Source organism: Centroberyx gerrardi, chromosome 4 (assembly GCF_048128805.1).
Source record: "Centroberyx gerrardi isolate f3 chromosome 4, fCenGer3.hap1.cur.20231027, whole genome shotgun sequence".
Classification (NCBI taxonomy): domain Eukaryota; kingdom Metazoa; phylum Chordata; class Actinopteri; order Beryciformes; family Berycidae; genus Centroberyx; species Centroberyx gerrardi.
Genome location: NC_136000.1, coordinates 8,901,239 through 8,928,780, shown reverse-complemented (window position 1 = coordinate 8,928,780; position 27,542 = coordinate 8,901,239). Strand labels below are relative to the sequence as shown.

At 43.4% G+C, this 27,542-nt stretch overlaps 1 protein-coding gene across 2 annotated transcripts in view; it reads right to left on the bottom strand.

The window, feature by feature from the left end:
• Nucleotides 1–10,655: 10,655 nt before the first annotated feature.
• The window catches only part of peak1 (pseudopodium-enriched atypical kinase 1), a 120,165-nt gene continuing 103,278 nt past the window's right edge, over nucleotides 10,656–27,542 (bottom strand). For both annotated transcript variants that reach the window (XM_078282954.1, XM_078282955.1), the window contains 2 exons: nucleotides 19,376–20,202; nucleotides 10,656–15,894 (listed from right to left, as the gene is read on the bottom strand). In XM_078282954.1, coding sequence (XP_078139080.1) covers nucleotides 14,467–15,894; nucleotides 19,376–20,202 — 2,255 coding nt within the window. In that variant the 3' untranslated portion in view covers nucleotides 10,656–14,466. The remainder of the gene's footprint in view (nucleotides 15,895–19,375; nucleotides 20,203–27,542) is intronic.

Below are 27,542 nucleotides of genomic sequence, written 5' to 3'. Positions count from 1 at the left end.
AAGAAAAGTTGTGTTTTTACTCCTGTATGTCAGTTTGTCTGTCTGTCTGTCAGCAGGATATCTCAAAAACTTATGAACAGATTTCCAGGAAATTTGGTGGACAGATCGGTCTTGGGCCAAGGAACATTTAGTTCGAATTTGGTGGTGATCCGGATCTGGGATTTCCACCATTAGATGGTAATTATTTTTCAGCCATTTAACTAAGAGACTAAGAGACTTGATTCCAAATCCCAAGGGTATGTTTTGCAGAGTCAAGAAATCAATTTAACTCAAAACTTAAGTGATGTGTTTTGGTGTGACAGCTAGTTGGATAATTGTTCAGCGTCGGTGGAGGTTTGCGCTCTCTGAGTCCCTTGTGGTTCTCTCTGTGATGGTTCACATTAAGCAACACTAAATCCTCAGTGTTTACACATCCTCCAACACCCTTCAATAACACAAGGGAAAGTTATGTCACATCCTGGGCTCTGGTAAATATGTCACTCTTAAAGAGACAAATTGGAGGAGTCCTTTTCAAAGCAGATGTCTATCTTTCACCCTACCACAGAAAACAAAATCCTCCTGTCGGATACAGTATGTTGGATATCAGTTAATTTTATGCTCCTTATACTATTACATAACATCGTTGTTGGGTGAAAACCTGGTATCTTCAAAATGTCCACTTTGTCCACTAAGAAAAACTGCCTTGTCTTTTATTAATTAATTTTTGAGTTTAAGGTTTCATAAGGACAAAACAATTTTCTCAGCCTATAGACTGGATCATGTAATCCTTCAATTGAAGTGACAACATAAAAATCACCAAGTGAGTGGAGTTACGAAGTTTTGTGTGTGTGTGTGTGTGTGTGTGTGTGTGTGTGTGTGTGTGTGTGTGTGCGCGTGTGTGTGTGTGTGTATGTGTGTGTGTGTGTCTGTGTGTGAAAAGCTCCCTGGTTGGCTGGTGTGGTTTCTCTGTGGCCTGTGAGAGGAAAGGCTACAAAAAAACAGTGTGAGAAGAGAGGAAACGCACTGTGCGGCTGCTGCATGGAAACCCAGGCAGCCCTTCTGTTTCAGCTGAATATATAGCAGCACATACTGTACATGAGAGAGGGAGAGAGAGAGAGAGAGAGAGAGAGAGAGAGAGAGAGAGAGAGAAGGGAAGGGAAATGCCTGTTAAATATGCCGTAGCTGCCACTGTTTGCTGCTACCACCGAGGAAGAAAGAACACGTGAATTCCCCTCTATTGGACTCGTATGCTAAAGCAGTCCTGATCAATAATAATGGATGCACTGATTTATGACCAGATACACAAGAGAGGGGGAAAGAGAGAGAGAGAGAGAGAGAGAGAGATAAATAAAGAGAAAGAGACAAAGAGAGACAGAGAGAAGCAAACAACAGACAGATAGAGCGGTATAAAAAGGTTGAAAACATCACATGAGGAAAAACAAAAAGAGAGAGAAGGCCAGTGTGAGCGAGTGAAGACCAAAGGGAGGAGAGGACGGAAAGAAGCGACGCAAGAAAATAAAGAGGTGGTGTGTTCGTGTGTGTTGAGGCTGGGAGGAGAAGAGGAAGGGGGGAGGGGGAGGGTGTGTGTGTGTGTGTGTGTGTGTGTGTGATCACAGCCTTGTCAGCTGCTCTCCTCTCACTCTCTTTCTTGCTCTCTGTCTCTCTCTTTCTTGCTCTCTCTCTCTCTCTCTCTTTTTCTCCCGGCAGCCTCCGAACAACTAATAAATCAACTTTGCTTTTAATCTTGCCCAATGACTCATAATCAAATTAACTGCCTCGCTGCCGTGGCTCTGTGAAATGGCTGGATGTACCGTGGCACAGCAATATGTCTCTCTCTCTCTCTCTCCACCCCCCCCCCTCTTTTATTCTCTCTCTCCTTCCCCTTCCCAAGCCAGCTTTATGCTTTGACTTTCTGGTTTAGACAGCTCGTTTGGTACATGGTTCAGTAAAAGCAGCGTTCAGGGATCCGCCGTTTTTTAAATGTCAGTGTCGGCCGGGAGAGGAAGAACCTCCACACAGTGACCAATCAGCAGAGTGCGAACGAAATTAAGAGCCTCAAAGAAAGGATATCAACAGTTTTAACCACCAAGGAGGTTATGTTTTTGTCCTTGTTAGTTTGTCTGTCTGTCAGCAGGATAATCTCAAAAGCCTATGAACAGATTTCCAGGAAATTTGGTAGACAGAGGAACAATTCATTTGAATTTGGTGGTGATCTGCATCTGAGATTTCTGCCATTTGTTTTTTTTAGCCAGAACTATGAAACTAATTCAGATAGCGACTTGATTCCAAATCCTAAGGGTGTGTTTGCAGAGTCAAGAAATCAATTTAACTTAAAATTGAAGTGATATGAATGATGTGTTGGGGTATAACAGCAAGTTGGAAAATTGTTCTGTGTTGGCGGAGGCTTGCACTCTGTCTAGATTGATTATTCAATTAAGAGCTGCATAAACAACTTTCAAAATTGTTGTCTTTTTTCAGATTTTCCTCCTTCCAAACATTTGGGCACTTAAAAATATGCTCTGCTAGAAAGAGAACAAAGCTATTTCCGCGTTTTAAACCAAAATGATGAGCCTACAAACAAAACTAAGCTGGCTGAATTCAAATCTAAACCACGATACCAAACACTGCATGTCCAAATGCCTAATACACACGGCAGATAAAACTGGACAAACACATCCGTTGTTTGGTCAGATCAACTACAGAATAATTGCCTACAATAATCTTTTTTTGTCTTTATTTATCACCAACACCCTGTTTCATATTCACACAGTTTCTTCCCAATCCCCAATTTTCTCGTCACAAACTCCCTTCTCTAACCTTTAGGCTGCTGCCAGCACAGCCAGGTGTTACGACTGAAACGGTAAGCGATGTATAATCTTTGCCCTCCCACAATACTAAATCATAATGCTGCTTATTACATTAACAACTTCACAATTACGCTATTATAGGGCAACGGAAGCATTTAGTGCCGGAAAAGTTTCTGTGAGACCTTAGTTAACGTTTAGGTAAAAGGTCCATTCACTCTCCATAATGTGAAAGTGGATGGGAGCCTAAATTCTCCAAAGTGGGGAAGAGTAGAAGTTTGAAGCCGTGCCACGACATTATTGATTAACTATTGAGGAACTACAGTGAGATCCAAAGGTATTTGGACAGTAACACACTTTTTTAATGTCTTGACTCTGCACCCTCAGTACTTTGGAGGTTAAATGACACTTTGACTATGAGGTGAATGTGCCGACTGTCAGCTTTAATTTTTGTTTTTTTTCATCCATATGAGATGAGCATCTAAAGAACTGCAGCCTTTTCTTGGAATGATCTCCGCATTTTGGATTGCAAAAAGTACTTGGACAGATTAAGATTATAGTCAGTACAGTAGCCATTTTTATGTTGTCAAACTCTTTAATGTGTAATAGCGTCTAGAAATCTGCACCCCATACATATGATACATTGTACAATATATTATTTTATGATTCCCTTTCCAGCTTTGTTGCATTTAAGTGAGCTGTATCATTTGGCACCAAACTACTTTGACCTCAGGCACTCGGCGTAAAATGAGGCAATCCATTATATGATATATTCTGGAAATATTAGCTGCGTTAAGTTAAGGTATAAGCCACTGCTCAGCGTTAGGCAAGACCATTTGGGATAATTGAAGTAGGCCCTTAGGTGCTAGACTCACATAACCACATGCCTTCAGTGCTCATTCAAGTGCTTTCACTTTGCTTAATATAATAATAACACTGTCTTCTGAGGAGTTCAGCAGGGACACAGATGGAGAAAGGGAGTGTGTTTAGGCTGTGTGTGTGTGTGTGTGTGTGTGTGTGAGGAGGGGTGGTCCCTGGCAGAGAGAGAGAGTCTGTGTTAAACGAATGGCTGAGATGATTGTGAGTGCTGGTAGAGGAATTGAATTCTGAGCAGGTCGTATTTCAGGCTGGGAGGCGGGAGGCCGGGAGTCCCAGTGCAGGAAAACACACAGCGACATTCACTCACACACACACACACACACACACACACACACACACACAGCTATTCCAGCTCTGCTGCCAAGCCATTTCAAACAGATCTCAGCCATCATTAGAAAGCTGCGGGGACAGCAACTCGCAACTGCACACCACAACTGGAGAGGCCTGGAAGTGCGAGCTAACACTGCGAGATCAAAAATTGTATCTGTGTTTGAGTTTGAAATTAATGCAAAGCAGGGTGATTTTCAGCTAAACATTGCTCTTAGGACTCTGAGTGCTTTCGCAGCTTGCAAATTCAATCACCGCTTTGTGAGAGAGAGAGAGCGAGTCACTGTTTACTCCCACTCTTCTGCTCGAACTGGTGATCAGTAAGAAAACTTTTACAGAGATGGAGCAGAGGAAGAAAGCCAAGTTGTAAAATTCCAGTATGGGTGGCTCCAAGGAGAGTAGAAAACCAATAACCCTGGCAGTGTTTCTGCCACTCATAGAGTTACACAGGATCACTACTAGCTCTAAAAGTCACTGACATACACACTATCTCTGCTAATAACCTCAGGATGCCTCTATGATACGAAAACAGAATGGGAAGGAGCGTTTAGCCGGGCGTTTTCAACCTCACACCCAAATACACCGGCTAGAAAGCCCAAGCACTTATTACTGTATGGGATTAAGAGTGGTAAAAGTCAAATTCACTTGCCATTCTTATTCTCTCACTGTGATCATTTAGCAGATTAAATACAATTAACACACATGCACACACACATTTACAGACCCTCGTTTGAGAACCACTGGCATTTCAGCCACATAAAAGGAAGCTATACAAGTGATGCGGTGGTAAATAAAAAGGTGGGTGGGTGATCATCATAAGGCACCGTAACCACCAATACAAACAAAAAGCATTATGTTATGCTGTTTTCCCCTTAAAAAGACACCATCTTTACCTAATTTACTCCACTCTTTCAGCCCTAAAAATGTGATAAACTCTATTCTGCAAATAAAAACCCACAGAAATCAGATGTGATGTGGGTTTACCCTCCACTACATCCCTGGAAGCTGGTCATCAAACCTGCACTAAGGGTGCTGAGGCCACAGTTAGGAGCCGAGTTCAACAGAGTGGTGCTGAATGAACAGCTCCTACTGTTGGTTTACATCCTCAGGCTCTCAATACATGTTTCCCCTCTTTCCCCCCACCTCCCTTTGACAATAACAGTGGAAGCCCTGTGTGAGCTGTGTGTCACTGCATCACGCATTTACTCCCCTTATAACCTACTCCTAGTTCAGGTCGGCTTGCAATCAATATTTCGGTCGACTGAGAGAAAGAGAGAGAGAGAGAGAGAGAGAGAGAGAGAGAGAGAGAGAGAGACGCGGAATTGCCTCCGGTCTGCCGTGGCGGGCAGCCGGTGTAATCCCATCTGCCGAGATGCATTCAGGAGACGCAGCTAATGCCTCACGCTTTAATTTAAATCTCTTTGCACTGTCGAGACGAAGCCGACAGCCAAGAAAAGACACATGCAAGTCTCCAAGTCTCGCCACGATGCACACCGGAGGAGTGAAAGCAGCTTACGGCATGTGGTCGAGCAAAGACTTAAAAAACGGCCTGAGTGAACACGCATTTCTTACCCAGAGTTTTCTTTTGGTGCAGTGGGGAAGGAGGAAGAGGAGGAGGAGGAGGAGGAGGAAGAGGAGGAGGAGAGGGGGACCAACTCCACCGCTCTCCCTTCTTCAGGCGCCTCTCTCCATTCAACGACACCGGTGCAGGTCCGGTCTATCCCGGAGATGGTGGATGAAGTGTGTGTGTGTGTGGGGGGGGGGGGGGAGGGGGAGGGGGGGGGGGGAGGAAACGCGTTCACACTCCTCCGGGTTCAACGCATCCGGCAGCTTTCACACGCGACCAGCCGAGGAAGAGGAGGAAGAAGAAGAACAACAGGAGGCAGAAGAAGAAGAAGAAGAAGAAGAAGAAGAAGAAGAAGAGGAGGAAGGTTTGCCTTGGGCTCCGAGGGGTCCGTCTTCTCTGTGCATCTCTGTGGGAGCCGCAGCTTCACCCGCGGGCTGACTGCAGAAGAAGTCCCTCCTCCCCCTGCGGTGCAACTTCCAGCGCCGGGCCGCTCGATAACAGCAGACCGACCGCCTCCTCCTCCTCCAAGGCGCCACAGCAGCAGCAGCAGCAGCAGCAACACTGGACTGGACCTACCGGCTGGCTGTGCGCGCACGGTGTACGCTGGTGTTGTGTTACGCAACCGGTGCACGCGGGGAGAGACTGGGGTGGGGGAGAGGGAGAGAGAGAGAGAGAGGGGGGGGGGTTATCTATTTGCAGGGGCTCCCAAACTTTTCCTTGTCAACCACCACACCCCTCAAATTGACGCCCATTAGACCCAGAAAACCCCATTGTATAAGACCCCCCCCCCCCCCCCTTCCTCCTCCTATCTAAAATTTATGGATGATTCAGTATAGAATTACATAACTGTCTGTGCTGTAGGTGGGGAGGGAGCAGTGACACCTCGGATCAAAACACCCATCCTTATTCATCCTCTCATTGTGGTATAACCCCCAGAGAATGAAATAACAGCGAAATAAAACTATTCCTCATCCTGCTGGCAGTGTAGTGGGAAGTATGTTTGAGGCGCCTTTGCTTTATTTGAGTATTTCCATTTAATGAAGCTTTATACTTTTACTTACTCCACGGCATTTCAAATGGGAATATTGTACTTTTTTACTCCACTACACTTCTCTGAAGTTACAAGTTAATTGGCAGAATAAGGTTCTGCATATAAAATGTAGGATACGTTCACAAAATATGATACATTATCAAGGTTCAAGTTATTTGAAATCGAAACATTGCATTTTTTTACTCCACTACACTTCTTTTAAGTTACTATTTACTTTGCAGAACAAGGCTTTGCATATAAAATTTAGGATTCAGTTCATAAGATAGGACACATTTTCAAAATTCAAGTCACTCAGCAGAAAGAGGGAGCAGTTAAGTGAAGAATCAACTACTTTAACATAACCTTCGCAGGTTAATGCATAGAAAACCACACATAAGAGAGCATCCTAAAGAATTAATGATTTTACTTTTGATAGCCTACTTAAGTACATTTCATTGCTAATAATACTTTTACTGAAGTAGAATTTTGAATGCAGGACTTTCACTTTAACTAGAGTGATATTCCATTAAGGTCTTTCTACTTCTACTTAAGTAAAAGATTTGAGCACTTCTTCCACCACTGCCTGCTAAGGAAACACCTTCAGTGACCCCTGGAGGCCCCCGGGCCCCACTTTGGAAACCACTGGCCTATACTTTGACCTCACTGAATTGCGTTATTGATTAAGCAATGGCTGGTCATGTAGAAATAAACCTTCTGGAGCATCCAGCTGAACCCAGATCAACAAAGGTGATGACTACTGCCTGCATGAAATGTGGAAAAACTCACCAAGGCTTAGTGCAGTGCGTCTCAAACTGGGGTCTGGGGACCACAAGGGGGTCGTTGAAGGGGTTCCAGGGGGTCCTCCAGCAAAATGAGGAATATGTTGAATTTCACAGTTACACACACATTGAGAAGCTCTAAGAATGAGTGTTAAAATCACAGGTTTTCCTCTCCCTTACTGTTGTTGTTGTCACCCCACCTACATTATAGATAGTTATGCAATTCTGTACTAAGTCATATCTAATAACAAAAAAAATCTCAAATGGGAATCCTTGGAGGATGCGGTCTAATGTGGATCTGTTTATGGGTCCTTGATATGAAAAATTATGGGAATCCCTGGCTTAATGTGTGGGTCCATGGATGTGTACATACCAGAGGTGGGGACTCGAGTCACATGACTTTGACTTGACTTGGGTTCTGGTGACTTGGGATTTGACTTTGACTTGTACTTTGATGACTTGACAAAAGATCTTGTGTTTGTGTAAATGAGTTAGATTGAAAGTGATGAGATTTGTTCCAGCAGACGACTGAATTTAAATTCTGTTTTCTGAATTTGTATGGAATGATTTAATTTATTGGAGTTGAAACTGATTATAGAAATCAAACTCATGATGCACTTACCAAGTTTTTATCCTATTAAAACCATATTGCATTGAAAAAACCTAGATATTTTGTTTTCTTTAAGATATTAAATTGATACTGGACTCTTGGTGTTCTACATTTAGACTTGAGACACCTCTGGTACATACTATGTGTTGGTCAGGTATGAATAAAAATGAGATAGATCATGAACATATGTCTACAATTAGGCAAACAATGTTTTATGCAAGTATGCAAGTCTTGATTTTTCTACCTACTAGTGTAGATACAGGCTGCAGCAGATGATTTTAACTCTGATTAGTGTTGACACACCTGCTCTCACCCGCTCAGCCCTTCATCTATCATCCAAGCCTGGTTTCTAAATCGTGCTCACCCCAAAAATAGCACAGAGATAGTTACAGCAGACAGTAGATACTGTGTCTTGGTGAAATGTCTTCTTATGGTTTCTGGTGATTTTGTCTACGCTGCGTCGTTTCTGTGTTTCTGTAACACATTCTGGTTTTTGTTTCATGGCTCTGTGCTCAACAGCTGCTGTGATGCACCGGGGGATGAAGAGACAGAAGAGCAGCAGACATGATGAACAGAAAGTGAGATTAGGCATCTGCTAACACAAGTGCAGTCGGAATTTACTAAGTTATAGTGAAAAAATTGGATGCTTTTGGGTTTCCAGTAATTCACTTGACATGCAAAAAGTTTTAAGTTTGAAACAATGGAAGGTCAGCTCACCAACTTGCATCCACACCAAAGCAAATCTCCATAATGTCCAAAAAACAAACAAAAAATCCAATCCAACCAGTTACGTGATTGCAGTTACGAAAATAGGTTTACATCTGTGATTTTTATAATTGTTGTATTTGTATTTATATTCTCTAAATGCAGTTCTCATAGTTATAGGATCCAGCGCTTCCTCTTCCTTCATTTTCAATTTAACATGGTGCCCAGCTGACTGAGACATATTATGTTAAATAAGAGTATAATCTCAGCCTAGACAGGATAATCTCATTTTTTTGGTCAAGGATGACTGTCTGAATTTCATAAAATGGCAGCAAATCCTTAAGACACCTAAAAGCCTTTTACCTTCCCTACTGTGCTGCAAAAGATATGCATTAAACCAGTTTTCTAAATAGGTATTTAAAAATCATGAAGTGTGTTTTTACAAACTTGTCAGCCACCTGCAATACCCTTGTAACTGGATGATATGTAAATAAAAGTCAAATCAAGGAAACCGTATTTAACATTTTCATATTTGGTCAGTTACCTTGAAGCTGAACTACAGGAGAATGCTGCATGCTGGTTGTTTTATTTGATCAAAACCTTATGAATGTCTCCATCTAGTGGTGGAGCTCGTGTTCACACTGGACAGCAGTGCTGACACCTTCAAAACAAAATCCTTGGTGCTTGAGCTGAAATCAGGAGAAGGAATATTCGGTCAGCATTTACTGAATATGTCAACTTAAAAAGGATTTGCTCACGCTTGCATTTATAACATTTTTAACAATACTGTATGCAATATCTTAAGAGGATATTCAAAATAATTTGTAAGAAGGTGTTTGCATGTGGTTATTAAACAATGGCTCATTATGGCCTATATCCATATCTAGATAAGATTTCAAGCCTGTTGTTAGAAGATCTAATGGCTAATATGACATTGCAAGACTTTATAAGTGTAATATTGCAATAAGTAGTAAAAAGTAATAAGTCAAGTGTAACGAAGGATTCATACTCAGCTAATGAATGCAGCTGCCACACTGCTGAAGCTGCAATTCTCAACATCTTATTTCTACTGAATGGACTTCCTGATCTTTTTTTTTTTTTTTTCATACCTCATGAGTCTCAATGAAATGGAAAGTTTCTATCTGAAACAGCTGCAGCAGGTTTTCTTTCATGTTTCCTTACTATCCTCCATCTGAATGCACTTTATGCCCCAATGCAAGTAAAGCAAAAGCAATAGGGTAAATTATAATTCATACCTCTATTGTCCCACATCAGGAAGAGGACAGCATGAAGTTGAAGATATTTTTTTTGAAGAAGGGCTAGAATGAGATTTTGATGACCACTTCTGTAGGATATGGACATGCATCACTAACACTTTTTTTTTTTTTTCAAGGAAATGTATATCAAAGGCTGCAATGGCTGAGAGGCTGCTGGTTTGGTCGCTGACAGACAAGAGGGTGAATTATATGAAAAATATGACAAAAAAATTCCAGTTGTGTCTCTTGTTTAAATTTGCCAAAACAGTGATCTTTGTTTTACCCACTTTGTATTAAAAAGATGAATAAGATTGTTTAAAATGATATATTATAAAACTACCTACAGCATATAAAATATGCTGTAGGTAGAGGTGGGAAGAGTAGTGAAATACTTTAATCAAGTAAACTATACTGATACTTAAATTTCATTCAAATCAAAGAAAGATCACTTTCTGAATATTTTTCAAGAGAAGTTACCAAAAGAAAAAACCCACAAAACTCAAAAGTTTCTTTAAGGTAAAAACATCATGAGGATTTTGTTCATGTTCCAAACCTCCAAAAAGATTAACGTCTTTCCCATTTTAGCACGGTCAGTGTAAATAATTTAAAGGCTCATTATCAGCCCACGGCTTGGGGATGATTCTTATTTAGCTGAAATAAGTAAAGCTGTAGCATCACTTCAGATCCAAAATGACTGTTAATGCAGGATCTCACTGTACTCACTACTCTCTCTCTTTTATTACATATAAAACTTACGCAAGTACATAAATTGCCACAAAAATAGTGTTAAAGTGTCTTAAATCAACAGTAACTAGACAAACTGTAACTGTTCACTTGATTGCAGTCCTCTTTGTTTTTTTTCTAGTTACTCACCCCCAGAGTCAAATCAAGAACACCGCCAACAGCAATAACAAAATGGCACAAAGCGTATATATAAAAACATATATTTATTGTTCTGTTACTGTTGGTTAACTTGATCAACAATAAATGGCATTAGGCCAGGAGATATACACATATAGAAAGCCTGGAGAGCTTCTCTTTTTCTGTTCAGTGGCAATTAACAATGCAATGAGAAAACCACAGCAAAAAAAAAAAAGAAAAAAAAAAAAGAAGTATTCACTGTAGGCAATACAGCTGCTGTCAAAGCACGATGGGTTTCAATGGTGCGTTCAAAAGCCATCCTTCGGCCTGGTTCTTTTCAAAGTGGTTCAACTCCTTGGCATTCAATTTACAAGAGGGGTAAAAATACTGTACATCGCTATGTATATTAATATTAATGCTCCTTCCCCCATGGCCAGAAGATTTTTTTTTTATCCTTTGTTTAGGACAGTGATAACTACTCACCTTTTTCTTCTCCCAAAACAAACAGGACTGAAGAAAGTCAAGTAAAGCTTTTTAAATGGACAAATGATATTTAGTCTCTCTAAAGACCGATATAGAGGTGCTCTGTACTTTGACAAAATAGTGTGTGGATTAAAATAGATAAAGATTATATATATATATATATAAAGGCTTGAATCTCTAGATACAAGGACAGCCACCAGTGCTGTCCACACACATTCCTCAGTACATAAACCCTTTAACGCAACAAAACTCACACCTGCTTTGTCTCAATTCGCTCCATGGACCATAAAGTCTTGTATATCTGCAGTAAAATTCGTTTACACAGGATCCTGATCCCAGAAGTACATTTCCCCAGTGACAAGCTAAACTGCTGCAGAAAACCGATGGTAGAGGGCGGTGACTGCGCCACCTGTAAGATTGGTTTGAAAAATGTGAAGTACAACAGCACAAACTAACTTAACCAGAGCAAATAAGATAACGTTGTGGATGCTAAGCCTCTTTGCAGTGTTATGAAGAAAGTACTCTTGTTTTTCAGTTTGAGAACATCGTCCACCTGGAAGCTTATCACAGAGTATTCTGCACAACAGTACACCAAGTATATTTCGAGTGGAGGATGCCTTTCTGAGTGTTGCACCTTTGTTTGTCTGTCATAAACACAAATAAATCCACGTGAATAAAATTCATAATGTTGACAGTTTCATATATTGTCTTTACACTGGTGAAGCTGGAGCTTGTGTGCATGTGTTACTTCCATTGATTCCAGGCTGGTAGGTACCGGTCAATAACACAGAGCTCATTAATTAAACTAGAATAAATCTGTTGCATGTGAGTAACAAGCAGTGAGCGTCGATGCAGGATCTGGCATCCCATTGGCTAGATAAGAGGACGGGAAATGAGGAGGCGGGTGGAATGGAAACCATAAAGTCTCAGTGGTTTGATAGTTTCTCTGGGTGGGAGGGGTCTTAAGGCTGTGGTTGTTGTGTATGAACAAAGCAAAGTGGTTGAATTGGAAAACAGCCTCCACAAAGGCTGATCGGTCTACTGGGGAATGAGTCTGGGGCGGGGGGGCGGGGGGATGAGACCAGGTCCAACCGGATCCTTTTCAGTTCTCTCTGGCGCTTCGCTAACAGTCCAAGGCAAACTTGTACATTCCACTTGCTGCTAAGCAAATCAAAGCTTAGTTTCTCAAACGCAGGGTAACTTGTCTTGATCTCTCCTGCACCACTCCTGACGTCTTCAGTCCCAAATCTCCATCTAGGAGCGCCAACGTTCAGACTGAATGTGCAAATGTCAACCAGAACCCAGAAACCATTCAAAAACAGCAAAACAACTTTACACAAACAACGCAATAGAAAAACAGAAGCATTTCTTGCAGTCCCTGAAACATGCCTGTCTCCCGTCCGCTGTGGTGACATTTTTTCCGCTGTAGTTCTTTACATTGAACTTAACTTTTGTTCTGAAAGTTGCGAGACTTGACTCTGTGTCTTGCCAGACATTTTCGTCGGTTTATGTGCCACAAAAGAAATGGAAGAGAGGATAGGTAAAAGGTTGCATAATGTAATAAAAAGTACAAAAATGTCCAAATACTGTTACCTCCAAAGGAAATAACAAAACATAAAAATTATTAATTGCACATACTCCAGCAAGAAACCAAACTAACTGCCTGGGCAGTTCTGTCCCATTTTAACTTCAAAACAAGTTCATTAGTGAGAGGGATAACGCATCTAAAACTCTCTGAAAACACTGTAATATCCTGCAAAGCCAAAGAGCAGTAACTGTGTGAGCAGTGAAACTGAAAATAAAAGATTTCAGTGTTTATGTCCTATCCTAAAATCATTGTGGGTACAGAAGTGGAGAGTATATGATACAAGAGCATTTATAGGTCTAATTTTTGTTAATATTAAATAAACTCAAGTCATCATGACCTTTTGAGCTTTTGAAACACACAAAAGTAGTAACTGCTGTTTGCCTTTGTAGCATGCAGTGGTTGCTCTGGGTTAATCAGTGACTAGTTAATCATAAGTGACTTGGGTATTTTATGATGAACTGAAATAAACATCTCTGGTAAAAACATGTAAAAGTCTGTCTTCTCAAAAATTCATGTCTAAATAGAGAATGTGTGACAGATCTTTGGCAATTGACTTTTGCATATCACTCTTAAAAAGAAAAATCACCCTGGTTAGTATTCATTTTGAAGAGGACTAATATCTGTCATGTTTCTTTATGTGGATGTTGCACTCTCATCCATCTATGGTCAAAAAGTTTTTTTTTCATTCCCTTCATTTCTAACGTTCTCCCTTCATTTCTCATTATTTTTACAGATTTAAAATCAGTGTTTTCTGAAGAACACATGCGATGTTAAAATACAACACTGTACATGTCAGTGAGCCAAATCACTGGGCCAAAAATCTCCAAAGCCCTATGCCATTTCAACTCTCTTCACAAGAAACCATGTTCAGGAAATGACTGTGGTCTATTTTCAAATGGCTAGTGAACCTTCTCTGTAAAATCTGAAATTGTACTACCATAAAATCTCGTTTTTTTTTATCCATTTGTCTGTGCCTCAATTAACCCCATAAAGAGATGACATGCAAAGTATATCTAACGTATAGCCCACTTTTCCAGCGTCTCCAGCACGTTGGATTACACATCACAACTCCACGGTCTTGCAGATCCTGGCTGAAAAAAACCCTAAAAATCCCTCAGACGTTCATCCCTCCAGGGTAGAACTCTTTGATCTAGTATTGATTGGTGGAGCGTTATAACACACGCAAGATCTGTGCAGCTAAAGAAACACAGAGAGCTGGATGTGCAAGAAAAGGTCTGTCAAGGTTGCTGCAAAGAGCTAAAATTACTGCAACATCTTGCTATGTTTCAGTTGGTCTCTTGACTGGATGTGGAGACAAGCTAACCGTCAAACTGCTGATAATCCCGATGCAATGAATATCTCTGATGATGAAGTCTAGGTGTTTGATGGGAACGCAGCCTTTTTATTACTGTTCTACAGATTGACACCTTTTCCCATGAAAATAAACAAAACAAAACCAGTTATTTAGCGTTGAGTGAGCACTGTGGACACTGTGACAACAAGGCTGACAATTAGCTTTCATCACACACTAGCATCAGCAGAGGGACCGCGGAGGGGAAGTTGGATCTGTTGCCATGGTGACGGTGGGGCAGAGGAGCTCAGAGTGGCTGGGACTGAGTTAGGTGAAAGGTGTGGGCTAGATGGGTTTGGGTTTGGGTTTGGCTCTGCGGTAGATGCACTGACTGCGACTGATTTTGGGACTGAGGCTGCGGCTGCGGTTGTGGTTGTGGCTGCTGCTGCGTCTGCGGCTGCTGCAGGATGTGCACCACCCGGCTGAGGGTGTCTGTGGTGGCAAACGCCAGATACTGGCAGCACAGCCAGTCCTCCAGGCTCACACCGCAGCCTGTGTCCAGCGAGCGCTCCGCGAACTTGATCATCATCAGCGTCCGCTTCAGGTCCAGCCAGTTCTGGAGGGTGGCCTCTCGCTGGCTGGAAGTGGCGGCTGACATGGGGCCCGTGTTGCTGCAGCCCAGCGCCTGGAACAAGTCCTCCCGCGGCCCCCAGAGCAGGCACTGCAGGCAGGCCCGGGCCTCCGACATACGGATCCTTTCAGAGGGGTTGACGGTGAGCAGCAGGCTGGCCAGCTGCTGCAGGCCCTGGGAGTAGAGCGATCGGACAGGCAGCGGCGGCAGGTCGGCCCAGGTGTACTCCCTCTCCTTCAGCTCCGGCGTCTCCTCAAACGGGTTGGGCCGGTGCAGCATCTCGTAGATGAGGATCCCGGTCTGGAACTCGTCGCACTTGCGGTACTGGGTGGCCGTGACGATCTCGGGCGCCAGGCGCGACTGGTCACGGAGCGTGCCGGGGTCGGCCGCCATTAGGGTGCTCTTCTGTTTGGCTTGGGAGAAGTTGCTGATGATGAGGCGGGCGGGGCAGGTGGCGTTGGCGGCGGCGGCAGCGGCGTTGGCAGAGCTAGCGCCAGAGGAGCTGCTGCTGTTGCCGTTGTTGTTGGGCTCAAGCAAGTCCAGGTTCCAGGGGTTGCCAGGTTGGCAGTGCACCAGCAGCAGGTTTTCCAGTCGCAGGTCACAGTGGGTCACGTGGTAGGGCTTCATGTGCTCCAGGCCGGAGCACAGCTGCAGCAGCAGAAGACAGACCTGCCGCTCGTACAGCTCCGGGTTGCGGGCGTGTCGGCCCACGCCTTCTCGGACAAAGTCGGCCACGGTCTGGAAGGGAACCTCGCGCGTGATAACCACCACTCGGCTCCTCAAGCGGCCGGCGGCGCTCATGTGACCTGTTGTTGGGGCTTCGTCTGATTTACCGTTTGAAGCCGACGTCGTGGAGTCAGAGACCTTGTTTTCAGTCTTAATCTCTTTCTCTTTCTCCTTCAGCCCGTCTCCGTCTCCGTCTTCCTCTTCGTCCTCGTCCTCCGCCTCATCTTCCTCCTCCTCCCAGGGCAGCAGGCGGGCAGGGACGTCGGCCAGGAAGTGGCCACAGTCCTGCTGGATGTTGAAGTGCAGGGCCAGGCTCTGTCTCACTGCCAGGCTGTGGAAAAACTGCTGCTGGGTCTCCTTCACTTTGCTCCGACAGATCTGGGAGGAGGAAGGATGGGTAGAGAATAAAGAACAGAAGAGAGAGAAGAGGGAGGGTTGAAAAGGAAAAAAGAGTGTTAAAATCCACGTAAGGCACGCTTGTGAGAAATAAATAATATACCAATACAGTCAGAACAGCAACAGAAATTACCCTTGGATTGCCGCATGGAAGACTTAAAAGAACAGCACTTCAAGAAAAAAAAAATACACTATCTCAACAGAATTTGCAGAGCATGCACATGAGAGCAGAGAAATCAAAGCTGTTTTCTGATTCAAATCTCTCTCCCACTCCGTTTCTCTCTCTCATCACATGGGCATTAAAGCTCATGCCATTGATCTTATGCGGAGCTGAGAGAAACCGAGAGCAGAGTCCAGGCTGTCACAGACATTGGTGGGAGCGAGTCTCGGTTTCCTAAACCACAGTGACAGCCTCTGCAGCTCTCTGTCTTCCTTCACTTTGATCACAGCACAGAGAGGAGAAGCCTCGCTCTCTCCCAGTCAAGGATAGGGCCGCTCTCTGCAGCTCGCACAAGAGTCAGCTGAATACTAACAAAGGGAAGAAGGGCGACATATTAACCCCTGAGCGGTTTTTTTTTTTTTGGTTGAACAATTTTCAACATTTTTCAGCTGTAATCCAGAGTTTATTTGGCCATATAGATTTCAGATATCATTGGACAGACCCTTAAAGAGTTTGACCTCCTGTATATGTGAAAAATGAGCTTTTTTCATCATAACATGAAATACATGCCTGCTTTACTTCAATATTAGTTGACATTATCAACGTAAGAAAACTTCTCACTGCCTCAAAATACATGTAAAACCAATAGCTGTTTAGCTGTGAAAAGTTTAGAAAATGAATGTGTTAATTAGAGAGAATGTTACATCAATGTAGTGAATCAAAACATACATAATATTAGGAAAGTATATCTTGCTATGATGTCTGATTTTGACTTTTGACTGATGGGTGCATTGTGATATTTTGTATTTCAGAAAAGATTTTAAATAGAGCAGAGGATATGAACTGATCTCTCTGGAAACAAAAGGGACTTTTATGTTGTTCATTTAATTTATGTCTTGGATTCATGATTTGCATAAACTGTCACAACCATCTATCAATCCTTTGAAAACTGCTAAAGATACTGTACGTATGACCTCAGTGTGTATCTCCATCTATTTTGAGCAGCACACTTGATTTGTTTCACACTGTTTCACATGAGTGGAATCATGTTTTAAAGGTATGCTCCTTAAATACTGCTTACATCTCAATGATTTGCACATCAAATGAGTTCAGTAGTTTTAGTAAGCCTGACTCTAACCTTGGTGGTTTCTGGCATGATTTAAGGACTTTTTATGAAGTAGTGATCGAGTGTGAGGATCTCTGCATTCCTTTTACATGCAGTCTGTAACTATCTAGGAATGTGTATGTCCGGTGGATGTTTGCTTGGGCATGTTGGCTCTGTTGCTATAGCTGCCAACTGATCATTTTCTAGCTAAACCACCTTGGAGAGATATTTAGAGGCTTTTTTCCGCTGTTTAGACGCCATATTTTGAAAGCACTACAGTGGGGCGCAACACACAGCTCCATGATAATGGGCTCTTCACAATGAGCTTCATTTATTGTTCCCTCTCCATTCATTCATGCTAACATTTCAGAGATATTACAATGCTTTAACACGTACAGAACTCATGAATTCACGGAATTCCTCGGAGAATGGAGAATTCACACAGATCTGCTAAAGGTGGATTATGAATAATTATCACCCTATTAAAAAATTTATGGCATATAAAATCTCATACTCGGAAGGATCAACTTTAGCTACGGGTTAAGGAGGGAGGGAGGTGCAAATGGCGGGCAGGCACACAACTGGGCCACATTAAAATGGGGAGTTGGGGAACTTTAATTGGGAAGTTGGGGCTCTGTTTGCGTAATGCTGCTCCTGGTTGCCTTATTTATAGCTGAGCATCGTGAAAAACAAGACTTTCTCTTGAGCCTGCTGTTAATATGAAGGCGAAGCTTTGAAGTGCTGAGGAGCGCAGAGAGTTTCACATCCTGTAAATAATGCAACCTTCATCTATATCTGCTTTGTGTTGAGCTTCAGAACTCTTCCGGCACGCACGCACACACGCACACGCACACACACACACACACACACACACACACACACACACACACACACACACACACACACACACACACACACACCCCTCGCACTCTGTAGTGAGGGTTTTATTGAACAAGGTTAGGCCCTTAGGAGCCTCAGTTAAAGTGCCAATAATTCAACACAAACACGCCTCCGTCTGCTTGAGCTGATTGGGTGAGAGTGAGCGAGTGGGAGGAGCTTTCACAACCCCAAAACACAATCCAAGGATTTCATAAACGGGAGCGAAGAACCACTGCAGGGACGATAACCGCCGCACTCCAAAATTATCGAAAAAATATTCATCCTTCACTGCAATAAGAACGCAGAGCAAGGACTCCAATTAGTGCAACATCTGAAGGATCTAGCTGATAAATAATAAGTGGTTCCTGGCAATATTTTCATGACTTAAAATTGCTTGCTTTTGAGGTCAGGCCTAAAATGCGTATAAAATGGGTTGTTTTTGGGTGAAAACTTTGAATACTTTTACCAGAGAGAGGGACAAACTTGTTTCTCTTAAGTTTAAAGGCCCTACAAAGTTTGAGCATTTGAAATATTAAATTTAATGAATGAAGGACCATTTATGGCATTTAGTATCACATTAAATAAAGTGCATTTTATGAATAAATTATTAAAAGTAAACTAACTCTCATTATAGCCATGCACAGGACTCAAGCCATAGAGAGATGGTCCATTACCATTCTCTGTCACATCCATCGAAATGCTACAATGAAAGTCAGACGCACAAATCGTCTGAATGTTGAAACGTTTTAGAGAACTCTCCTCACTTCAGAGCATTTCATCTGCCTTCAAAATGTCACACAGCTTGTTTTGATACAATTTCTGGATACTAGATAAAAAGATTCAAGGGCGCATGATCTCGTGTTTCATAGATACAACGTGGCAGGATAAGTAAGCATAAAAGTTTTGATGTGGTAAATTTCAGTAGGCTATACGGATTTAAATTACATCACCCAGGACAACAAAACAACATGTGGCGTGTTTTTCACTATAATGGCCTCTTTCTGGCAATGGAAAATATCAACATATCATGTTCTACTCTAGCTGCCTCTTTTCAGGCAACGAATAAGCCGTAATTACTCAATTATTTGTTTTTAAATATCTGCCTTCATTTGCGTGACTTATTTTCTGGAAAGTTACAAGCTGACATCACATCAGTATTTGCAATAAAGTATTGGATTTTAATATGCACAGTGATCTAAAGAGGTCAATTTGGATGTTAGTATACATTTGGAAAATGATACAAGCAACAATTTTTTTCAGATCAGTGGGCAGAACAGATCAGTAAACGGAAACAGGTTCAAAGGTCGCCGACGTCTCACCTTGATGGCGTAGTTGACCAGTGGGTCCTTGGCGTAGGAAGCTGTGTAGTACACGGCGTCCCCCGCCTCGCAGCACGGTTTCCCAGTGGTCAGCCGGAAGTGGGACCAGCTGTCGGTGCCGAATCGCAGGTGGTCCTTCTGGCCGGCCATGAAGCGGTCCTCGCACTTGGCTGCCAGCTTCCGCAGCGTGTCGGTGTGGAGCCCCCGAATCCTCCCCACCACCTCCTCCCAGCTGTCCATGCCCCTGTAGAGAGCGGCCCGCTGGGGCTTGGAGCCGCCTCCCGCTCCGGCAGCGGCGCCTCTACCTGTAGTCCGAGCCCTTCCGGCCAGAGACTCTGCGCTCCGGTAGCCCCTCCTCTCCCTGCCGGTGGTGGCGGTGGGTGCAGCGGCGGGTTGGGAAACCAGGTTGGACATGCTGTTAGCCGGACGGGTCTTGTTGGTGGCGGTGGCGGTGGCTGCGGCGGGCCTCTCCAGGGAGTCACCGCTCTCTTGGTCGTGCACTCGGTGGGGCTCAGAGCTGAGCGAGGAGCTCTGGCTGGCCGTCTCCCAGGTGGAGTCCAGGTCGTAGAGGGGGTTGGCTACGCTCAGGTTGGTGCCACCGGGTTTGGCCTCGGCCCGGGGTCTCAGCGGCCCCTGGAGCGGCTCCTTGCCTCCCAGGCTCGGCTCTGTACTGGAGCGGGGGACGGCCTTCTTGGGGAGCGGCGGCGGCGTGGCCTTAGGGGGCGGCTGCTCGGCGAGGCCGTCCAGGTCGATGGAGGCCAGGGTATCGTCGGACGCTTTGATGTTCCGCGGCTGTTTCAGTGGGATCATGTTGGCTCTGGATTGACCTGGGGGAAAGGGAAGATCACAGCGTGTTTATCCTCTAAATAAAAATCAATGTCATTCAAACTGGAAGTGTGCTCAAGCTACTGCACTCTGTAAAACTGGCTTAAATGCATTTTAAAGCTATACAGATGGCTTTATACCAAAGGGATGACAGAGGCAAAATATCTGATGTTGGTCAGTCTAGCTTTCTCTGGAGTGTTTCCTCGCTGCTGTTTAGGAGACAGTTTTGGATTTCACTTGCAACTTTTGACCTGACACTAATCAAAAATCATTTGGGCAAAAAGGGCAAATGTACGGGGTTTCAATTAGGGGGGATGGGACGATTTAGACTGATAAGACCGGTGTATTTTTGCATAATAAACTTGCCTAGTACACCTTTAACCCTTAACCGGGTCTGGAAAAAAGCACCTGTAAAACAATTTAAAAGGTGATTTACAACTATCACCGCATCTCAGCCTCACAAAGAATTCATAGCAGGTAAAACGGGCAAAGATAACAACTGCGGCACAAAACAATCAAGCCTGTTACGCCTCCAGCTCCTCCCAGCAGTGAGAGGCACTTGTTTCTCCCACATGGCCTGTCCACCCGCCCGCCTACTGGCTTCATGCCTCTCAGGAGCCCAGAGAAGAGGAGAGGATAACACGAGGCTGTGTGCTGCGGCACGTGACGGAGCCGAAGGCCCCGAGGAGAGCAGGACAGCTGGGCAGAGGTCCTTCCAACCATCCAGCTGCCCGACTCAATCTGCCTGTCCTGCAGGGAGGCTTAAAGAGGCAGCATGGAGAGCGATTTTGTCAGTGGGTTGGAGTGACCTTATTTTTTGGGATGGTGGTGGTAGGGGTTTGAGGGGGGGGTGAGGACCAGAGAGATAGATGGGTCAGGGACGAGTGTCTGATAAGATGAAGAGAACAAAGGGTCGTGCTGTTTGTATGATGGGAATGAAATAGCCTGTTAGTTTTAACCAAGCAGACACGCACAAGGTCACACAACCCTACTGCTGAGCCTTCATTAACTCGCCAGGGAATTCCCCAATTTCTTGGAAGATCGTGATAAGAAGCAGGCGACTATTACAAGACGATGCCTTTCAAAGTCACATCTTCTGCCAAATTAGTTTTTTTCCCCAAAGGTAGAGCTAGCTGCTGGTAGAGCGTGTTTGATTCTGCACAATACGAATGTGTCATTCATTGGAAACAACACAGCATCAGTCAAATTTTAATAGCATTTCCTCATTAAATGAGTCTGAGTAACTACTCACGTGTAGCCCACATTGCCATCATCTTTAAGAGCCTTAAGAAAGAGCAGTTCGGATAAAGTAAATGAGTCTTGTTAATCCCGCCTAGAACGAATGTGTTTAATGTGTTTCTCCACCAATCTGTGGTAATCCATCTAAGAAAACAACCGCTCCCCTCATCCAGTTGTAGGGATCTTCTGCTGCGGCAAAGTTCTTATGACTTAACTTATTACGTAAGAGACTAACTCACTTTGAAAACATTATGTTGTGTGCCAAGTCATGTCCAACTCAAGCACCACACATTTACATTTAAAATGGATTAAGTTTAGTCTAAATTTAAGGTTTTTTGCACAGTTACAATACATAGAGGCACAATCTGCACAAGGGAGATAAAAACCCCAAGGGGCTTTTAAGAACATATTGCCTTAAAACAAACAACAAAACAAAACAGAAATCCAAATTACAAGCTACAAAAACAAAAACATCTTTGAATAGCAGAGATATTGCATTATGCATGACTTCAACACACATGCTTGCCTCTGATTTCAGAAATCAGGTATAAAACGACAAGGTTTGCAAGTGAATGAAGAAAGAGAGAAGTTTTTTTTTGAATCTCAGTTTAAAAAAATGGCAGAAGAAAAGAAAGAAATTCTTAGACTGAAATATCACTTCCTAACTGATATTAATAAGGTGAAAAGGAATAACTAAAATGTCGCTGATCTAAGAGTGTTAAGATCCAGTTTATACTGCGATGTGTCTTTTCATAGCAAGGTGACCTGAGGCTGGATTCTTGGACGGACTACTAAAATCAGCTCAGGAGGGAGTCCTCCTCCCCAGCACTGCTCTGCCGAATATATATATATATATGTATATTTATATGTGCGTGTGTCTGTATTAATGCTATACTTTGCTATTTTGCAATCGTCATATAAGAAAACAAGGATTTTCTTGTGAAGTGATTCCTCACTTAGAAAAAGGACTATTTTGGGCTTAGCATAAGGGTTAAAGGTTAAGGTTAATCAGGCAGTAGAAGGTTTAAGGTTAGGTTAGGGCATTAATGTAGAAGGTTCTCACTAGTATACAAAACAGGTGTGTATGCATATTTGTGAGGGATGCACTATGAGCATTGCATTCAAGCAATGAATGCAGATGGACTATGTGACTGTAAGTTATGACACAGCATCCAACCACAACATGGTGAAAACACAGCTACACCACAGTATTTAGTGTTCTTAATTGCTGAAATTTCCTTACTGATATACAGCTGAAACCCCATTAACTCAACATTACAGGGCAAATTTTCAGAACATGTGCATGTGCGGTTCTTATTCATTGTAGCATTTCACTAGATTTCAATGTTATATTAAATTCTCCCAATCGGCCTCCATTGCTGAAGGGTGTTTGGATTAACACGTTTCTGCTGTCATCAATATTTTTCTCTCTTGTTTCTAGAAATGTAAGGGAATGCTTTCAGATTATGGGATCCTTTGCTACTGAGACCAGTACCACTCCATGATAAATGTCATATGGCCTTGCAACATACCCAACATGACGAGATGTCAACATTTCAACTTCATTTTCAGTTATTAAAAGATAATAACTGTGCAGAGTGCCACAATCTCATTAGATCCCTCTGAAGGAATACAATCACATTTTGAAATTGAATCTCCCATTTTTTCTTCACTAGGCAACAGTTATAATGTGGGGGAAAATTCCTGTATTAGGACTTTTCTGAACATACCCATTGGCTCTGATGAGGAATACTGACAAGACAATGTGACAGGTACATGGTGAAGAAGAAAGCCGAAAAAAGCAAAAATGTCACTTCTGTCCCTGAAAAGGCAGCCATGGTGGCTATCGCTGCTCATGCCAACTACCAAGTTCTTCTTCTCTTTATTGAAAATAAACTGCTGGTGCTGCTGCCAGAAACATAAAACGTCTCTTTTATGTTTCTGGCAGCCACTTCCTGTGCAGGATTTTTCCCGGGGAAAAACCTTCTGACACTACACTCCTACTGTCTACAACAGCAAATGTAAAAGGTTTCATGCAAAGGGTAAAAGTTGAATCACTATTGTGTTATATCAGTCGGCGAGAGAGTAGCAAAACAGACATTTATATGAAAATATGATGGATTATAACTTTAAAGTGACAGCTCCTTTACAGAGAGGGAGGGGTTAACATGTCCTGAAGCATCCTCTGGGGTTAGTAACAGGTCAGAGCCAACTAAAGTTCCTTTGACCTGACACTCTCCAGCCTGGAGTCCCAATCCCTCCCTAATCTGCTCAGGATTAGAAAGATAATTGCATTTTCTTCTCCTCTAGAATTCAAAACCGTGTCTTTGGTAACTCTGTCGCTATTGCTTTCCATTTCCTCGTTCAAAATCTGATCAGCAAAAACAGCTGGTTTCTGGTACAGAGATTTCCAGCAGGGTTGGGTTCAACCGTTTCAATTCAAATATATTTATAATATAAATTGAAACTACAACTTACTTACAAATTATACAGTATTCATTGTCAATCATCTACTCAAAGACTGGATATAAGAAATATTTTTGATTTTTCTAATTTGAAATAAAATCAACTTACAACCTATACCGATTGAATCAAAAATGAACTGATCTCAACCCTGATTTCCATTAGTTACCGGCCGGATTTCATATTCACAATTCCATTTTAGGACAAGCTACATTCACAATTGCAGTAACTCTGTTTTTTTCTCACATTTGTTTGTGAGGAGACCAAGGGACCGTAGCGGAGTGATTAATATTCAGCCATCCTGCCGCAATAAAACGAGTCAGGCTCCCGACGCCGCAACAAGAGGAGCTGATGGGGGAGGTGGGTAGAGGAAAGAGGAACAGAGGGGTGGAATGAAGTGAGAGCGGCGGAGTGGGTGGCTGGAGGCGGTGAAAGTGAGGGAAGTGACAGAGAAAGAGAGAAAAAGTGAGAGAGAGAGACAGAGAGAGAGGTGAAGAGGTGAGCAGATGACAGAGAGACAAAGGACTGCGCAATGAGATAAAACAGACAAAGAAATAGAGAAATACAGAGAGAGAAAAAGAGGAAAAACGGAGGATAAACGAGCCTACCTCAGTTCCACTAACGCCTCAAAGTTTTCAGGTAAACAAGTTAATGCCGCATGCCGTTTCCCTCCTGAGAGTCCCTACTGCGCCACTGGTGCCAACAGGCAGGCTGAACGCCCCCACCACTACTGGAGCATCCTCTCTTTAGTTAGGCAGCAAGCAGCGCTCTGCCTCCTCCTGCCTGACGCTCTGATTAAGACTGAAGTGTGTGTGTGTCTGCGTGTGTGTGTGTGTGTGTGTAGAGAGTGTGAGTGAGTATAAGTGAGTGAGAGTGAGAGAGAGGCACTTTTGCTTGCAATGTGAACGCGCGTCTCTGCTCAAATGTGTGAGCAGAGTGTGTAACTGTGTGCGAGAGGTGAGTGAGAGAAAGAGAGGGAGAAACAGTGAGAGTCACAAGTGGATATCAGAGACAGAGAGAGAGAGAGAGAGAGAGAGAGAGAGAGAGAGAGAGGGAGGGAGAGTGAGAAACACAGAGAGAGATGAGCGTCCGCAACTTTGATAGCGGCTGACTTTCTATTGCACAGGATGGAAAAGCTGCATTGCACTAGCATGGCATGGCATGGCATGGCATGGCATGGCATAGGCCAGCACACAGTCTAGCAAAGCCCAGCAATGCCTAGACCAGTGGTTTTCAACCTGGGGGTCCGGAGCCCCCGGATGGTCACGGGATAATTTTGGGGGGGTGGTGAGATGATTTATGGGATAGGAAAAAAGCATATTTCTACTATACCAATTTATTATCGTGTCTATTTTTTCTGATTTTCTGCTTTTTTTTCTTATGAAATACTAAATAGTTTTCAGTCTCTAGGCCTCCTCTGACAAGGGAAGATCATTCTTCTTCACTGGCCTAGACCATTGACATCCTGGGTCCGGCACTAGACCTGGGCTGGCTTAGACCGAGCTTTGTGTGTATGTGTGTGTGTGTGTGTGTGTGTGTGTGTGTTAAGCATGCAGCCCATAAACACCCTTCCACACATAAACAGTATGATGCTCGCAGGCAGACAAACACACACCTCGCTCTCTACACACAAACATAACACACACACTCCTGCCTTGTCCCTCATTAGCAGTGTGCAGCAGGGTGGAATTAGGGTGCAGGCTGCTCATCACGCATCACCCAGGGAGCTTTTAGCACATTCAGGATACATCCAGACACAAGATCCAGCACGCATTCTCGGCCTGACAGATACGTACCAGCAGCATTCCCAGTCCGCACATACTTCTGCAAAAAGACTAATTAGAGCTGCGCTGACACACGCACACAGACAAACACTTTCTCTGATGAACCCTTAACCAAGATGGACACACAAACAGATGCTCACTCAAACGTTTTACTCCTCACACAACCACACACGCAAGCACGCACACGCACTGACACACCTCAGTTTCGCACAATCTGCTTACCAGTGCTCCACAAATAGGAGAAACCCACACGCTGCACTCCATCCCTCTGTTTCTATCTCTTTCTCTCACACAGACCACTTGATCACAGCGAGATCCTTTCCCACACACAGAGAGCCTCATGTTTAAAGTGCCTGGCTATGCGCTGTGCAGCTGTGCCTACCTCTTCCTCCCCTCGCTGGCTTCAGCCTGCAAATGCCTGGTCTATTCTACAAGCCTCTGAAGGTACTGTGCAACAAAGTCTCACGATGAATTGCCAATAAGTCACTGCCAGTCAACGAGGCCTGAACGGGCTCCAAACTGACCAATCATATCACACATGAATATTAGAGAGAGTGCAAGAGGAAGAGAGAAAGAGACAAAGACAAAGAGAGAGAGGAAGACAAAGAGGATAAGATATGGATGAGAGTGAGAAAAAGAAAGAAAGGGGTGATCTGTTGGTTTATTTGGTGAATAAGTGATCCATTGGAGTTGAATGTTTCAAAACACAATTCTGCATGTCCAATATAATTTGTCAAGAAGAAACGGCCCTGATGCGATTTGATCCCGGGCCAAAAAGGCTAGAAGCAGCTGCACAAACATGGGCGCCAACCACAGCTCCATCTCTGCTGTTCATCCTTAAGCAGACTTCAAATCTGCGCGTGGCCAAGCATGGCCAGGCTCTATCTGAAAATTAAAGGAGTTATTTCCAATCAAAGTTGCAGGCTGTGGGTGACAAGACATGTCGAGATTTTGTGCTCCAGCTGTTTTGGCAGGGAATAAATTACATCTGGTCACATGAGGAGGTGTGCCGTTGCCTGAGAAACGTAAAATCGACCTTTTAGGAGTGAAGTGAAGCGCACACACCGAAGCGCGACAGATCCTGGCGATATTCATCCGCTGACTAAAGTCACTCTGACAGCAATGCTGACTGGAACCTTCCTACAGAGCCACACCATGTCTGTTTTGGGCTTTTTTTGAGCAGCTAACACACAGTACTAGCAGCTGTATCGTTAATGTGAATCATTTAATGTGTAATTGTTATGTATCACATGAAAGGACCTCTACTGTCTTTGAGTATATACAGCAGTTCAACTTACCGTCTTTAGTTGAGGTGTGAAAACTTACGTAACTGTAGATTCGCTGCACAGTTACTCTGAGCCATCAGACTTCTATCCTGCACTTTGCAAGCACATCTAAGAGCTCAAGCTGTGCACAGGACTCTACACTCTTGAGCACATGAGCAGCTACATCAAAGTCATAGAGACAGTATGAAATGCCACAGGATGCTAATACCGGCCATGTACAGTAACAGGTTCCGCTGTGTATAAATAATTTTGTAGATAGGCTCTTGCTGCTCTATAAGATATGAAAAACCACTAATCCTGCTTTAGTCCAATAATATGATTTACTAGAATCAGCCAGTATATTTCAACAGTAGCCAAAAGTTAGATGGCTAACTTTGAACGGCATGTGGCAGCAATACACACTTGTCCCCTCATGGGTAGACATGCTCATTTTCTCTTTTCATTAAAAGCTTGCCGACTTCATGGTGCTTCTACTTGCCTTGCCAGCACAAATAACTGTTTTAAAGTATTTATTTGAAGCTTTAGTTCAGCGGAAGCCATCTACAGGACACACATATACAAGCTCAACAA